Source organism: Lolium perenne, chromosome 7 (assembly GCF_019359855.2).
Source record: "Lolium perenne isolate Kyuss_39 chromosome 7, Kyuss_2.0, whole genome shotgun sequence".
Classification (NCBI taxonomy): Eukaryota; Viridiplantae; Streptophyta; class Magnoliopsida; order Poales; family Poaceae; genus Lolium; species Lolium perenne.
The window spans coordinates 5,426,803-5,442,713 of NC_067250.2; the positions used below are offsets into that span (position 1 = coordinate 5,426,803).

General features: G+C 47.3%; 2 protein-coding genes across 2 annotated transcripts; both read left to right on the forward strand.

The window, feature by feature from the left end:
* Positions 1-366: 366 nt before the first annotated feature.
* Positions 367-5,194, forward strand: LOC127311603 (extra-large guanine nucleotide-binding protein 3). The gene is made up of 9 exons (XM_051342048.2): positions 367-1,354; positions 1,449-1,586; positions 1,703-1,807; positions 1,932-2,114; positions 2,611-2,788; positions 2,871-3,115; positions 3,604-3,776; positions 4,083-4,280; positions 4,536-5,194. Exons 1-9 carry the CDS (start codon positions 389-391, stop codon positions 4,951-4,953), a joined length of 2,604 nt encoding a protein of 867 aa, XP_051198008.1. The 5' UTR covers positions 367-388; the 3' UTR covers positions 4,954-5,194.
* A 116-nt stretch (positions 5,195-5,310) lies between these two features.
* Positions 5,311-9,314, forward strand: LOC127311602 (pentatricopeptide repeat-containing protein At5g27270). The gene is made up of 8 exons (XM_051342047.2): positions 5,311-5,832; positions 5,905-7,273; positions 7,359-7,670; positions 7,755-7,859; positions 7,960-8,047; positions 8,172-8,293; positions 8,416-8,480; positions 8,576-9,314. The coding sequence occupies exons 1-8, from the start codon at positions 5,338-5,340 to the stop codon at positions 9,131-9,133; spliced, it is 3,114 nt and encodes a 1,037-aa protein (XP_051198007.1). The 5' UTR covers positions 5,311-5,337; the 3' UTR covers positions 9,134-9,314.
* The last annotated feature ends 6,597 nt before the right edge of the window (positions 9,315-15,911 follow it).

A 15,911-nucleotide genomic window follows, 5' to 3' on the forward strand; every position in this document is an offset into this window, starting at 1 on the left:
CATTTTCCAGTCCCAGCGATTGGGGTGTGGTGATTTCTGAGCGTGCGGTTGGTGGCTCGCTGCCTGCTTTGTTGGTCCTCCAAATCCCAATCGCAAAACCGCGGCGGCTTTCTCGTTCAAAGATTTGCTTCTTGGGTCTCCAGTTGACCGGAGCAGGGAGGTGGGTCTAGCAGTTGGTGGGTGGTGCTGCGGTGGGGAGCGGTGGGCTTTGACCGTCGTCGACGCGAGCCGAGGCGGCGACGACGGCGACACCGAGAATTTTCCCGGCTTCCAGTGGTGAAATTACCGGAGTTCAGTGGGGCGAGTCCACGGAGCTCACAGGGGAGTAATTGGGAGCTGCTGATGCGGAGGAGGTAGGAGCGGCAGGTGTTCGGCGGATTGGGTGGAGATGGCGGGGGCGGTGGGCGGCGAGGGCAACTGGGAGGAGATGCTGAGGCGGATGCTGCCGCCGGGGACCGCGATCCCGGAGGGCAACCTCGACTACTCCATCGCGCTCGAGTACGACGGGCCCCCGGTGGCCTATGAGGTCCCCAGGATCGACCCGGTGGACATGGCGGACGTGCCCACGGCCGAGCCCGTGTCCGGGTCCTACAGGCTCGGGAACAGCGTGGTGCCCGTGGCGCCGGTCTTCAGGCCGGCAGCGCCCCGCCGTGCAGACCCGCCACCGGCGCCGCCTGCGCGGGTCAGGGTAAGCTCGGAGTCCGCCAATTCAGCGCCTCAGGATGAGGGGGACTCTGACCACGACGACGACTCCCGCCAGGCGTCCCGCGAGTTCGCGCGAAGCTGGCAGGGGCACACCGACAGCAACCGGCCTGCCGCGCCGGAGGGGAGGAGATCTCACGTGGTGACCTTCGGGCTGGCGGATGACAGCAAGTACGACGACAGCAGCGAGCTCGACGACACCAGGTCGGAGCAGTTCGTGGCGGCGACCAGGAAGGAGAAGAGGGACAAGACGTGCGACCGGTGCGGGAAGCGGAAGTGGGAGGGCAAGGAGGCGTGCATCGTCTGCGACAAGCGGTACTGCGGCTACTGCCTGCTCAGGGCCATGGGGTCCATGCCGGAGGGCCGCAAGTGCATCACCTGCATTGGCAGGCCCATCGAGGAGAGCAAGCGGTCCAAGCTGGGGAAGAGCTCGAGGATACTGTCGCGGCTGCTCAGCGCGCTCGAGGTGAGGCAGATCTTGAAAGCCGAGAGGGAGTGCCAGGCGAACCAGCTCCGGCCCGAGCAAATCATCGTCAATGGCTGCCCTCTTTGTCAGGAGGAGATGTCGGACTTGCTTAGCTGCGCGCGGCCTCCTCAGAATCTGAAGCCTGGGAGATACTGGTATGACAAGGAGTCGGGCTTATGGGGAAAGGTACCTTTCTTTGAAACCTGAAATTGCTGCAACGTACCTTTCTTTGAAACCTGAAATTGCTGCAGACTAACCTTTACGAGGTTTATGCTGGTAGGCTGGGGAAAAGCCGAATCGGGTTGTCAGCACTAACCTCAACTTCAATGGAAAGATTCAGCCTGATGCCAGTAATGGCAACACCCAGGTTTACATGAATGGAAGGGAAATCACCAAGATTGAACTGAAAATTCTGAAGGTATTGATGCGCACTCTAAGCTACTTACAATTGAGAATCCTTATCATTTTGTGTACATTTTAAATATGCCGTGTCACTATCTGATCGAGTTTTCCACAATATCTGCATCATTGCAGATAGCACAAGTCCAATGTCCCCGTGATACTCACTTTTGGGTCTATCATGATGGTGGATATGAGGAAGAAGGCCAAAATAACATCAAAGGAAAAATATGGCAATCTGTATGTCTCTTGTTCGATGGAGAATTAATTAATTAATTTTATTTTATAAAACTAATTAACTCATCATGCCTTCCTGTTTTTTGCTTGTTTTATGACAAGATTTTATGTGCCCCCTGTTATACAGCCTTTCACACGTTTTGTTTGCGCCATGGTTTCACTACCGGTGCCTCCTCCAAACTCTGATGAGCCCAAAGACGACTCTCCTTATTCAGCAAGAGCAGTGCCTGATTACTTAGACCAGAAAAGAGTACAGAAACTTCTTATTCTTGGATCACCTGGAGCTGGAACAAGCACCATATTTAAGCAGGTTGGACCAATTTTTTTAAATGGCTTGGGATTTTGTAGAAAAATAAAATGCATTAGGTTCTGTTATATCCTTATTTGGTGTTGGCTTCAACTTACCCATAGTGCTCCAGTTAAATATGGCTTTGAAGTTGATTACTAAAGTTTGTCATGTAGTGTGCTATTTCGGTGATGTATAAACCTTCTTGCTGTTCTGTAGCTTGGTTAGTTGTTGACTTGTGTTAATGTTTTAGATGATACTTGCATGCGTGGCATGGTACAATCATCTGCAAGCTAGGGGTTGTTTATACATTAGTCTAGTCATCATAGCCTGATAGGTATCTTTGCTTTAAGCCTTTAAGCATTAAAATGTCTTAAATCTTTATGGAACACCATACAAGTTGTCCATCATCAGATTTATCATGCAATCTCCAGCTGAGTCCTGACAGTCTGATTCATCTACTTTTGACATTTCTCCTTGTTTTGTATGTAATTTCATGACGTTTGGTTTTATAACACAGGCTAAGTTACTATATGGAACTAGATTTACCCCAGAAGAACTTGACAATATCAAACTAATGATCCAAAGCAACATGTTCAAGTACCTCGGGATTCTGTTAGAGGGCCGTGAGCGCTTCGAGGAGGAGGCTTTGGCTATATCAAATAACCCAAATTCAGAAGATGGGGATACCCAACAAGGTAGCAGGGCCAGTTAATGTTTGATCCTATCATATTTTTGAAGGTCATATGCAGTATGCTGAAGTTGGTTTCTTTTATGCAGATGAAAACAAATCTAGTGATTCCAACTCTTGCATATACTCAATAAATGCAAAGCTAAAGAAGTTCTCTGATTGGCTGTTGGACATCATAGCAATGGGAGACCTAGATGCATTCTTCCCTGCAGCTACACGTGAATATGCACCAGTTGTTGATGAGATGTGGAAGGACCCTGCTATACAAGCAACATATAAAAGAAAGGAGGAATTGCACTTTCTCCCTGAAGTTGCTGAATATTTTTTGAGCAGGGTATAAATCAAAGCCTTTTCTTGCAGATTTCCCCCTTAATTTAACCTGTTCAAAGCTTGCATTTCGTAAATTGTGCTACACCATCACTTTGTATTATGGCAACTAAGTAATACGTGCCCAGTTTAGTCTCTGAAAAATAGAAGTTACACTTCGGAAGTTATCAATCCCGCAATGCCTTTTTGTATTTGTGGACTTCACCAGACTATTATCACCCTTTTTTCAACAACGGTATCCAGCATAGCACAATGAGCTGTCATTTATTTTGTATTTGAGTACCCAAAGAGAGGTAATAGAATGTAAATAATGAGAAATAATACTATAAAATCATGAGAAGAGATACTAAAAAAATCTACTTACAGAATTATGGGACAGAATATTCTGTTTTCTTACTTATTCTTTACTTTATTTTTTCTTTTTAAAGTTGATCCATTTAGATAATGTATATATACAAGCAGTACTGATTTCTCTTTCTTATGCCATTCTTGCAGGCAGTTGAAGTATCGAGTAATGAGTATGAACCTTCAGAGAAAGATGTAATATATGCTGAAGGGGTATCACAAGGGAATGGATTGGCCTTTATAGACTTCACTCTAGACGAACGGAGCCCTATGTCAGAACTCTATGGTGATAGTCATGACCCAACATCTCAGGCACTAAACAAGTAAAAGCTCTTTCTTCCTGGCTCATGTCGAAACTGCATCTAAATCCTGTTATATGTCTTTATACGAGTGTTTCTTTCCCCATTCGCTCATTTCTTTCTTTCTGATAACAAAAGAATCCTTAAAATGTCAACACTGGCGTTGGTATATTGCTGTAAAAAAAACATAGCCATTGTAACTTGTTCCCTCTGTATGAGCGCATACTCTAGGTTGCATGCTATATGTATTTGCCTGGGTTGATGACTTCTTTCTCGTTTGAAACAACTCCCAGAAAGCTTAACTGTCTCGTCTACTTTTATCCCCCTCAGATATCAGCTGATTAGAGTAAACGCCAAGGGCATGAATGAGGGATGCAAATGGGTAGAAATGTTTGAGGATGTCCGTGTGGTGATATTCTCTGTAGCACTCAGCGACTATGACCAGCTGGGACTCTCTGCTAGTGGCGGCAGTAGGCGCCTCCTGAATAAGATGATTCAAAGCAGGGACTTGTTTGAGTCTACAATCAGGTAAAGTAACTCTATCAGTTGCATTTACCGAATGGCCCTGTAATTTCAATAGTACAACACTACATATTTTAAGTGCTAGCTTTTGTGAGGTTGATCTTGTTCCAACTGAAGCTAAAACTTCCGTAAACTGCACATTATCTATTTGTATTGCCTAATATAGATAGAGATTGAGAACGTTGTCACAGCTTCCCTGGAGTCAGTTCAGCATTAATTGTTGAGATCAAAATCAACTGAATTTATGCATACTTTGGGCAGGCATCCATGTTTCCGCGACACGCCGTTTGTTCTGGTTCTCAACAAGTTCGACCTCTTCGAGGAGAAGATTGGGCGCTCTCCGCTCTCGGGCTGCGAGTGGTTCAGCGACTTTGGCCCCCTCCGGACCCACAACAACAACCAGTCGATGGCCCACCAGGCGTTCTACTACGTGGCGATGAAGTTCAAGGACCTGTATGCGGCGCACACGAACGGCCGGAAGCTGTTCGTGTGGCAGGCGCGCGCCCGCGACCGGCCCACCGTCGACGAGGCCTTCCGGTACATCCGGGAGGTGCTCAAGTGGGAGGACGAGAAGGACGAGGGGTTCTACCCGGAGGAGTCCTTCTACAGCACGACGGAGCTCAGCTCCTCGCGCCTTGTCGGAGCAGGAGAGTGGCAGCAGCAATCTGCTGCCGGCTAATAGACCAGAGAGCACGTAGACCGTTGTTGCTGTTGCCTAATTGTATAGTGCTGTTGTTGTTGTGTAATTGTACTAGCTAAGCCAACATTTATTCAGCTTGTTAAGAATGGATGTTATCATTGTTGTGCAGTAGTGGTAGTAACTTTCCTGATAAATGTAGTTAAAAGGAGAGAGAAAACATGTTTGTAAAATCATTTGGTATTCGAGCTGATCGATCGTGATTCATATTTTTTGGGTAAAACTCTGGTAAACTTTGGTACATTTTAGATGACCTTCTTGTTATTGCTCTAGTCCTCTGTTCTGACGGGTGGGGCCCACGCCGGGTAAGAAAGAAAATCTACTGTAACCTTATCTCCCAACATATCCGTTCACTTTCCCGCGTCCATGGCGATGGCTTCTGCTCCACTACTATCCGCACGCAGCGCCGCTGTCTCCGTCACCTGCTCCTCCCGTGAATACGAGGACGACGACGGCGGCGCCGTCTCATGGTCGCTCTCCTCCGGCACACGCTCCTCCACGTCGTCGCCGCGGGGGCGCCGCCTGCCACCGTACCGCCTCCTCCTCCACGACGAGGCGCGGCGCCTCCGCGGGGAGCGCCGCGGCCAGGGCGCCGGCGCCGAGACGCCCCGATGGGTACGCCGCACCGAGGGCCAGATGGCCCGGTACATCGAGGACGACCGCGCCGGCCATGTTCACGGCCGCCACGTCGTCGCCGCCGTCCGTGCCGCCCGCGCCACGGCGTCGCGCCCGCCGGGGTCCATGCGGGAGGCCATGGCCTCCTTCGTAACCAAGCTCACCTTCCGCGAGATGTGCGTCGTCCTCCGCGAACAGCGCGGGTGGCGCCAGGCCCAGGAGTTCTTCTCCTGGATGAAGCTTCAGGTAGAGATAAAATTCCCCAAAAGTTTTGAAGCTAGCTATCGCCAATTTTCTGATCCATCCATATCCATGCAGCTGTGCTACGAGCCCAGCGTGGTCGCCTACACCATCCTCCTCAGGGTGTACGGCCATACGGGGAGGATCGAGCTCGCAGAGGAGACGTTCCTCGAGATGCTGGAGGCCGGCGTCGAGCCGGACGCGGTGGCGTGCGGCACCCTGCTGTGCGCGTACGCTCGCCGGGGTCGGCACGGCGACATGATGCTCTTCTACGCAGCAACGCGCAGGCGCGGCGTGGTGCCGCCGGTCCCTGCCTTCAACTTCATGCTCTCCTCTTTGCAGAAGCACAGGCTCCATGGCAAGGTGATCCACCTTTGGAACCAGATGGTTGAAGAAGCCAATGTGGTGCCAAATCAGTTCACGTATACAGTTGTGATCGGCTCGTTCGTCAAGGAGGGTCTCTTGGAGGAGGCCATGGATGTTCTCGGGAAGATGAAGCAGTCCCGGATTGTTCCAGAGGAGGCGACCTATAGTGGCCTGATCAGCTTGAGTGCCAGGCATGGCAGAGGGGAGCAGGCACTGAGGCTCTATGAGGAGATGAGGGATCATGGCATTGTCCCTAGCAACTACACCTGTGCATCCCTCCTGGCACTCTACGACAAGAGCGGGGACTACTCGAAGGCGCTGTCGCTCTTCTCCGAGATGGAACGGAGAAGAATCGTCCCTGATGAGGTCATCTATGGGATCCTCGTCAGGATTTACGGTAAGATCGGGCTCTACAAGGATGCGCAGCGCACCTTCGAGGAGATCGACAGGGCGGGTATGTTGAGCGATGAGCAGACTTATGTGGCAATGGCTCAGGTTCACATGAATGCTGGGAACTACGATAGGGCATTGCTAGTTTTGGATTCTATGAGATCGAGGAGCGTGAAGCCGTCGCCGTTTTCTTACAACGCTCTTCTCCGATGCCATGTCGCCAAGGAAGACATAGCTGCTGCTGAAGATACCTTCAGAGTTCTGACGAAATATGGCCTCCCTGATGTGTTCTGCTGCAATGACCTCCTCAGGTTATATGTCAAGCTGGGCCAGCTAGACAAGGCCAGTGCACTCATTCTGGAGATGACAAAAGAAGATGTCCAGCTTGATGAGGGCCTCTGTATGACTGTGATGGAAGTTTGCTGCAAAAGCGGGATGACGGCGGATGCAGATCAGGTACTGAAAGAGATGCATAATGATGGGGTGACCGTGAAGAGTTCAACAATGGTTTCTCCTATTGAGATGTATGCTAGAAATAATATTAGATTGATCCGGGAAGAACATACTTCGTCGAAGATGCTAGACTGTCGGACTGACAGTTCAGCACTCAGCACGACGTTGAAATCCTTGTTGGACACACCTGGGGGTTCATCCATCGCGTGCCAATTGATCAGAAAATTTTCTAGGGAAGGTGAGCAAGCTAGGTGCCACACTGAACATGGTGTTCATGCCTGAGCGTACTTCTGTTACTGTTGTCTAAATGTTTTCTGCTGCAGGAAGTACAGAAGAAGCAAAATTTCTTCATGAACAGCTGACTGCACTGGGAGTCAAGCCTGAAGATTCTGCTACAGCTACTTTGATTGTCCAATATGGCCAGAAACAGAAGTTACGGAAAGCACAATTACTATTTGAGTCGGCATCAGCATTGTTTCCTGTAGGAGGGCCTGTCTACAATGCCATGGTCGATGCATTATGTAAGTGCAGCAAGACTGATGAGGCATATCATCTTTTCATGGAAATGGTTGATCGAGGCCATATTAGAGATGCTGTGACAATTAGTATACTAGTCACTCACCTGACTAAGCATGGTAAGCAAGTTTTCAACTGCTACCAATCCTTGTGCATGTTTTCACCATGTTGCTGTGTATACTCACATTGTGAAATCACCCCAGGGAAATTTCAGGAGGCAGAAAACATCATACATGACTGTTTCGCTGGTGAAGTTGAGCTTGATACCGTCGTGTACAACACTTTTATCAAATCGATGCTCGAGTCAGGTATGGATAACATCTTTTCCTCTCCATTAGATGGACAATCAAACAGTTTTCAGGTCGAAGGATTCCATGGCTAACCGCCTCAGCTTTAGTTCCCAAGCAGGCAAACTATACTCAGCTGTCAGCATATATGATCGCATGATAGCCTCAAGTGTTCCTCGGTCCTTGCAGACATTCAATATAATGATAAGGTAGATAATCTTCATACATCATAGAAAAATTGGATCTGGAAGTATGCAATGTTCGTTTTTCCATCTTTATGTTCGCGTTGAGATTTCAGACCACTTCGTCATTAGCTTCAGTTTTCTGGTTCAGTGTTTATGGCCTAGGAGGAAAGCTGGACAAGGCTACTGAAATGTTTACTGCTGCGCAAGAGCTAGGCTTACCCATCGATGAGAAGATATACACGAACATGCTTAACATCTATGGAAAGGCTGGTCAGTTTCTTCTACCTTACGTAGGCGAATCAAAGAAAGTTACTTTTTTTCCACATTCGACGAGTGTTTTCCCCTATGCTTGTACTATTTAGTTTTGGGTCTCTGAAGTTCCATTCCTGCAGGGAGGCATCAGGAGGCATCTTTGCTATTTAGTAGAATGAAGGAACGTGGTATCATGCCTGGAAAGGTATGCTTTCGTTGGCTTTTGACTTCTGAAGTCAATGTTATCAGCGTTGAGATTGACCGATGCAACTGATTTTGACCTGACTTTGCAATGTGCAGATCAGTTTCAACTCCATGATCAATGCCTACGCCGCTTCTGGGCAGCATCACAAGGCAGAGGTTACATTCCAGGAGATGCAATCATGCAGTCATGCTCCCGACTCGTTGACTTATCTCGCACTGATCAGGGCATACACCCAGGGTGGATGCTATATCAAAGCAGAGGAAGCCATCCAGATGATGCTGGGTAGCAACATAACCCCTTCTAGCCTTCATTTCAACCACCTCATTTTCAACTTTCTGAAGGAAGGTCAGATTGATGAAGCCCACAGGATCTGCAGCCAGATGCGCGATATTGGCGTGGCTGCTGATTTGGCCTGTTGCAGGACCATGATGAGGGCGTACCTGGAGCACGGCCGAGTCAATGAAGGCATATCGCTCTTTGAGATGACGTGCAGGTCGCTGAAACCTGACAACTTCATCCTGAGTGCAGCATTTCATCTCTATGAGCATTCAGGCAGGGAATCTGAAGCTGGGGATGTGCTGGATGCCATCAGTCTGCATGGTGCTTCTTTCCTGAGGAACCTGAAGGTTGGATCAAAGTTGCGACCAACTTAGCAGCCAGCTATAACAGATAGTCACAACCACATCATGCAATTACTTTCTTTTACATGAAACTGTTAACATGAAGAAGCATGATAAAAAACCGCCTGTATCAATTGGCACACATTATCAATAGGAACATTGAACTATTCAAGAAAGAATAACATCGCATCTCAGAGGTTCCGACAGATGATCACATCACATCTTGTCAGGCGAAAGCTCAAACATGTGCATACAGATTCTCCTCCCACATAAACATATTAGGGTATGAGGCTTTGGGGAATTTGAAAATCATTCCCCTCCTTCTACATGCTATACACGCGCATACAAGGTAACCGACATCTGAATTCCCCTTGTTATGATGGGCTGTTATGAGTAAGTACAGGGGTTTCTCCTTTTAAATAGCAGCGCTAAGGGAAGAGGCACCAAAAAAACCAAGATATTGGCTTGTGCCCCCGATCAAGGCACGAACTTGAGGGTAAAGACTTTATCTCTCTTAGTTGTCTCTGGGCTTGTTAATTACTTGGTGAGATGAAACTCTGCCCCTGAAAGGCCAGGCCGAAGATGAAAAACGTTATTTTTGCTCTCTTAGGGTTATTTTTTATGTTGGAAACGCTAGACATGCAAGTTTTGTGGAGATGGTGATGACACTTTGGGCCATTTTTGCTATGCATGTCGCCTTTTCCTCGATGAATTATCCTAGACCCCCTCTCCACCGAGTGTGCAGCAAAAGATTATTAATACATGTTGTGCGACCATGATCGAGAAATGGCGACTCCACCTCCTCCCACACCCTAGCCTCCCCTCGCCGGCGATCTCCCTGATCTCTGGTGTTTCGATCCTTTCCTCTCCATTCAATCTCTTCGGCGTCTCCTCCTCCACATGTCCATACCTTTTTAGGGTTTTCTCCCTACTAAATGGACTCTCCCATTAAGGGTTCATGGAAGGTTGGCTACACCACTCTCAAGGATCTTGATCGGGGTCGTGCCAAATCGTATGATGGTGTTCTTCATTTCAAGGATGTCAAGATGATCTCTTTGATGGACGCAAGAGGAATTATGGTGGCCGTTCGACCCATGCATGATGGTGATCTGTTGAAGCCTGGATATGTCCTGGATTTCAAATATCATCAAGTAAAGATTGATGTTTCTTTGATCTCCCCTCCTGAGGTATGTGATCCCACTCCAGACATTGAACCCCTTGTGATTTCTCCCTCTATGTCAGTCTCTGGCTATGGGTCTGGATTTCTCCCTAGGTTCTTATTTCAAATCGGATGTGAAACGCAAGTTTGGCTCGACCTTCATCCCTTGTGAAAAGAAAATCATTTCCTCCTAGTGGTCTCTTTTGGTAGATCCAAGTTTAAACTTGATGAATTTTTAGTCAGTTTAGCCATGGAATCCTGCATTGGGGGTTTATCAGATGATCTCTCTGTCGTGCAACTTTATGAGAGAGTGTTTCGGTTTTCAGTCTCTTCCAAACAAGTGGGTTCTTGGTTTATTCTCTAAAATTTGTGGCTTGCAATGCTTTCAAATGTTATATCAATCTCTGGTGTGGAGGTGGCCCACTTTGGAGAAGGGAGTTTGATCTATGGAAGAGAGAATGCAATGTTGAATGGGTTTTGGTCGGTCCCAATAAAAAAAGACTGTACAAGCTTTGAAGTTGATGCCAAAAAAGCCAATTCTGAAATCTAGGGCTAATTCTCAAGTTAAGAGAAGTCTCTCTTTTGCTACTTTTGAATCCTACCCAGCTTGTCCTGGTTATGAGTATCCAACGTCTAATGCAGAAATTGCTGATGTGATTCAAGCTGGTTATGATTGTCCCCAGATTCGCAAAAGGGTTTCTCTACCTACTCACATAACTGATCTTGACACTGATATTCAGATTCAGTTTGGCAGATTTCGAAATTTCCAATGTGAGCGTGCATGCATGGAAAGGCCTGACCTGGCGCCTTCTATCCCGCCCACAATTCGCCAGTCGTAGCCAAGCAGGCCTCAGATGTGGACCAAGGCCCAGCCCAAGACCCTGCATTTACAACTATGATTGATGATATGGTTGATCAGGTGTGGTCATGTGGATGGTGTCTTAGCTTATCTCACAAAACGAGGGAATTGGAAAGGTGTGACGTAAATCGTGTTTCAGATATGGACACGTCAAATCAGAGTGTTGGAAGGCAAATTCATCAATGCAATGGGTTGCCAAAAATATGCTCAAACAGTGCGCCCCTGATTCTCGCGCGCCTACTCCAGCTAAAGGAAAATCCTCTGCAGATTATTCGGCAACCAAAAAATCCTCCTCCTCTTCTCCTCCGCTCCACGGCGGCAAAGCCATGGCGAACTTCCCTGTTGATCCACACCGTTTCGTCCTAGAGGGGTTCCATGTGCTCGAGCCTTGGGGAGCAGATGACCGCCCAGCTCGCATGTACGTCACTGCTGCTGCTGTGCCACCTAGCGCCATGAATCCTGGGTGATTGCGCAGGTGGTTCCCAGGCAGAAAATGCAGAGATCGACCATGTGCTTAACCAGGTACATGATCACATTGAGCAGCACTTGCATTGGGATGTTTTTAGTTTCACGGAAAGCGCAGTGGGTCTTGGTCTTTCCGGCATGGCAGACAGTGCTATTAGGGATCTGCTTGTAGCTCAGCCTCCACATGATCTTGGCCATGGACGCATGCTGTCTTTTGTTCGCCATGATGAAGGAGAGAACTTTTGCTCCACATTTTACACTAGGCTAAGCTGGATCATGATGCTTAACCTGCCCTTTGATTATCGCACTAAGGAGTTTATCCGTGATTCTGTTGCAAAATTTGGAAAAATGAGAGGTTGGATCAGAGATGACCAAGAGCCTGCTCGTACATTGGTTCGTTGTGCTTATGGAGGAGCCAGAGACATCCGCAGGTCTATTGTAATCAGGAAGCCTCAGCAATATGGAGGCACTGTGGTGTCCTGGACAGGTCCTCTGTACATTTTAAGTAGTGAAGCTGCTGACAACTTACCTGGTGATGAATCCCCTGAGCCTAGCAATGGAAACCCACATCCTCAGTTTTTTGTGGGTCCTATTCCTCCTCATGACAACTGGGTCCCACCTCAGCATGATAATTGGGAGGATTGGAATAATGAAATAGTTGATGACAATAATATGGCACATGGTGGATGGGATGAACCACAACAACACGTTCATGTTCAGCAACAGTTATCCATCACATTTCAGTACTCAGGAGCCTCTTTTTCTTTAGTTCACCTGATTCCTGGTGGTGGACCTGAGGTTGAGATCCTGGTTAATCCTATTCAGTGGGACGTGGTGGAAATTGAAGATATTTGTGAAGAGCAAGACATGGATGATTTGTTTGCTCCCAGCCATGAGGAGCAGGTGGAGATTATGCCTCTTAATCCACTTGCCATTGTGCCTTTTGTGGATAGTGTGTGTAACATCCCAAATTTCAAATAAAGGAAGAAGAAGAATTCCAGAGATCCAAAATTCAGAACCAACCAAAAACTTTTATTTGCATATAGTGCCATGCATAGGATTTGTGCATTTTGAGTGATATGCCATGATGATTGTTTTGTTGCTTATGTGATAAACCCTAAAACCCTAAAGTGATCAAGTGAAGATCACAAACCAAATAAACCAAAAAGGGAAAGAAATTAAATAAGAATAAAACCCTAAAACCCTAACATATGGCTTATGCCATTTTTGAAAATCTTTACCCTAGATCAATTTGGCCTTCACCATTAGATGTAATATGTTACTAAATATTTATTACAACTTTTGGAACCAAAGAAATACAAAGCAAATCAAATTCAAACTCAATTTGTGATCACATAGAATGATGGTCAAAACTGCCATTTACAATCTGATCACCACTTTGAGCCCCTGGATTTCAAGATTTTTAAACTAAACAAATCCCATTCTTTGCACCACATCCAAGTACACAACAAGGTGAACAACTTCTGTAAAGACCACCTCATCAAAATCATCTTGGATCAAAAGTTATGATCAAGCCAAGTGGAGACTTTGCAACAAATACAAGATCATCACATTTTCAAATTTGATCAAACCTTGCCATCTCTTGAGCACCATTTGGCTCAGCATCGTTCTCTGAACCCCACTCCACCTAGCCCATGCAATGAAAGCCCTAGGAGGAGGCCAAGCATGGCATGGCCATGGCCATGCCGGCCACGTTCTCCCTCGACACGCCTCCCCTCTCTTCTCTCCACGAAGCACACGACCACCATGTCCACCAGATCTCCCTGGATCTCCTGAGTACGCCAGTACAAGCCGTTGGGCGAGAGGACACCGACACGCCCCGGCCGGCGCGCGCCCACGACGCCCAGGTACGACGCGAGCGGCATGGCCACGTCACGCGTGCACGGCCGCGCGCGACACGGGCACGCGTCGCCCCGCCGTACTACGACCACCCCGACCACCTCCGTTCGCCCTGGGCCTCGCCACGCCACGCGGAGCTCGCCGGACAAGATGGCGTCACCAGCCCGTACCCACCGTCGCCGGAAAGGACGCGCCCGTCCGCCATGGCCACGGCAGTACACGCAAGCGCCCGACCAACGTACGCCACGCCTTGCCGCGCTGTTGACGCTCACCGAACCGCCGTGACGTCGTGAACACCACCGCGTCCTCACCTAGCTCGCTAGACCACCGGAGAAGCCGCGCCCATGTCACCATTGTCGCCGCGCCTCAGCACCCTCACGCGCCTATAAAAGGGAGCCTCCCCTCGACGAGTTCTGCACACCAGCACCATCCCCACTCTTCCCTCGATCTCCTCGACCACTCCACCATCTCGATTCACCACCGTAGCTCGCCAATTTCATCACCGGAGCCCGCCAGGACCGCATCTCGCCGCCGTCGATTGGAGCCATCCCTGGAGCTGCCACCGGTACCAGGAGCCTCGCCGTCGACTACACCTTCCTCGCGCACACTGCCAACCACCGCGGGAGCCCTGGTTAGCCCTCCGACCCCCTACCCTCGCCGCGTCAGTGAGGTTATCTCGCCGGCGACGGCGATGACCATCGGCCGTTGGATCTGCTTCTAATCCAACGCGCCACATCGCTCGTACCGTTTCGGGAGTTATGTGTGACTGATGGGTGGAGCCCACCGTCAGACAGTCCACGCGTGCGTGGACGCGTGGTGGGCTGGACTTGGGCTGTTTAAATTCGTTTCGGCCCGTTAGCTTTTCCCGCCAGGCCCAGTAATTCAAATTCGATTTTTCCAGAAATGGTTTGAATTCAATACAGGCCCTGTGTTCAAAATTCAATAGATTCATTTTGGCTTAACCAAATTTAGCAAACTTTATATGGTTGGAAATTTAATAAAAAGATCTACACAACTACACTGGTCTCACTGTGAGATTCGTTGTAGAAATAAAATGATAAAATAAACAAGGCAGGGCCTTTTGTGACTTCAAACAATTATTAAAAATCAACCAAGAATGATATTGAGTTGATTTCAACTCTCATATCTCAAATTTCACTTGCACTAATTGTTTCTGCAAAAATATAGTGTGGTCACTTTGGATGATCATGGCCTAGTTTAAATAAAGGACTATATGGCTAGTTTAGTTAAGTGATATTGTTCAAAACTATTATGCAAATTTTATGAAGTGATCTACTTCATTTAAATCTTGTCCCAAGTACTTTCATATGAAGTATGACCCTGGTCCAAATACTCTCACATGAAATACTTGGTGATATTAAATCATAATTAGCATTGTCAAATAGTATGAGGTATTCTACCTCATTTAAATCATTTTCTCAAATGATGATGATGAATGGTTGACTTAGGTCAACATGAATTCATGTATGATTGTTTGGGAAATTAAATCTTAAGAAGATTCAATGAGAGGAAATTATTTCCTCAAGAACTAAATGGAAACTATCATTTACATATGTAATGAGAGGAAATTATTTTTCCTAAATAAAGAAAACCAAATGCAACTAATATGTTATGTGTGCAATTAGAATAGTTTGTGTGAAGCCATGTTGTGCTTAGTATAATTTTTTGAACTTGTTGAGTGATTGTATCTCGTATTCGAATTTAGACGCTAGTACCGGAGAATACCAGGAAGAGGAAGGTTTCTACCAAGAAGAGGAGGAGGAGAATTTGGACCACTACCAAGGCAAGCTAATATTCTTGCAAAGTGCAAAGCCCCTTTGGGGCAAGGCACCATTAGTCTTACCTTACTTACCATGATCCCATCCCAAGTTTTTACCTTACAAGTTTTTACTTGATTTATGAAGAAGTTACTTTTATAGTTAACTTTGGTCTAAGTTAAGAATGATGTTAGAGTAGTAAAGTTAGCCTCATAGATGGCCAAGCAAGATAGCACCCTTCATGATTAGTGCTAGTGCTAATAACTAAAAGTGACTACTCTAGATGGGAACATGTGACTTGGGTTGAATTTTGAAACCTTGGAATGATGATTCATTCCATTGAAAGATTTGTTGAAGGTGAATATGACCTGAATGAGATGGTGAATTTTGACTAAAACTGATATTGGTTTGGATGCGATACCTTTCCAATTTTTGAGTACCCCCACAATACCTGATTATGGGTAGGGCTTAACTAGAAATTTATACATCTTAGTATGGGTTCCCTCTGAACACACATCATAGGGGTTATGCCGAGGCTGCCTCCGTTGTTGATAAATGATGTGAATTGAGGTGAATTGTACGGCCAAGCCCTGTGCAGTTCCCAGGTTGACAGTTGGTCTTCACTGGGAGGCCAAGCTCATGGGGAGAGGTGCCTATACTAGGGTTTGTAAGTGAAAGGTTATGGTTGAT

Excerpts from the sequence above, each read along its gene's own strand:
- LOC127311602 (XM_051342047.2), top strand. The coding sequence starts at position 5,338 with ATGGCGATGGCTTCTGCTCCACTACTATCCGCACGCAGCGCCGCTGTC. Across the intron at positions 7,860-7,959 it reads CAAATCGATGCTCGAGTCAG|GCAAACTATACTCAGCTGTC; the intron begins GTATGGATAACA and ends GTTCCCAAGCAG. Across the intron at positions 8,048-8,171 it reads ACATTCAATATAATGATAAG|TGTTTATGGCCTAGGAGGAA; the intron begins GTAGATAATCTT and ends TTTCTGGTTCAG.
- LOC127311603 (XM_051342048.2), top strand. The coding sequence starts at position 389 with ATGGCGGGGGCGGTGGGCGGCGAGGGCAACTGGGAGGAGATGCTGAGG. Across the intron at positions 1,808-1,931 it reads AAGGAAAAATATGGCAATCT|CCTTTCACACGTTTTGTTTG; the intron begins GTATGTCTCTTG and ends CCTGTTATACAG. Across the intron at positions 3,116-3,603 it reads CTGAATATTTTTTGAGCAGG|GCAGTTGAAGTATCGAGTAA; the intron begins GTATAAATCAAA and ends CCATTCTTGCAG.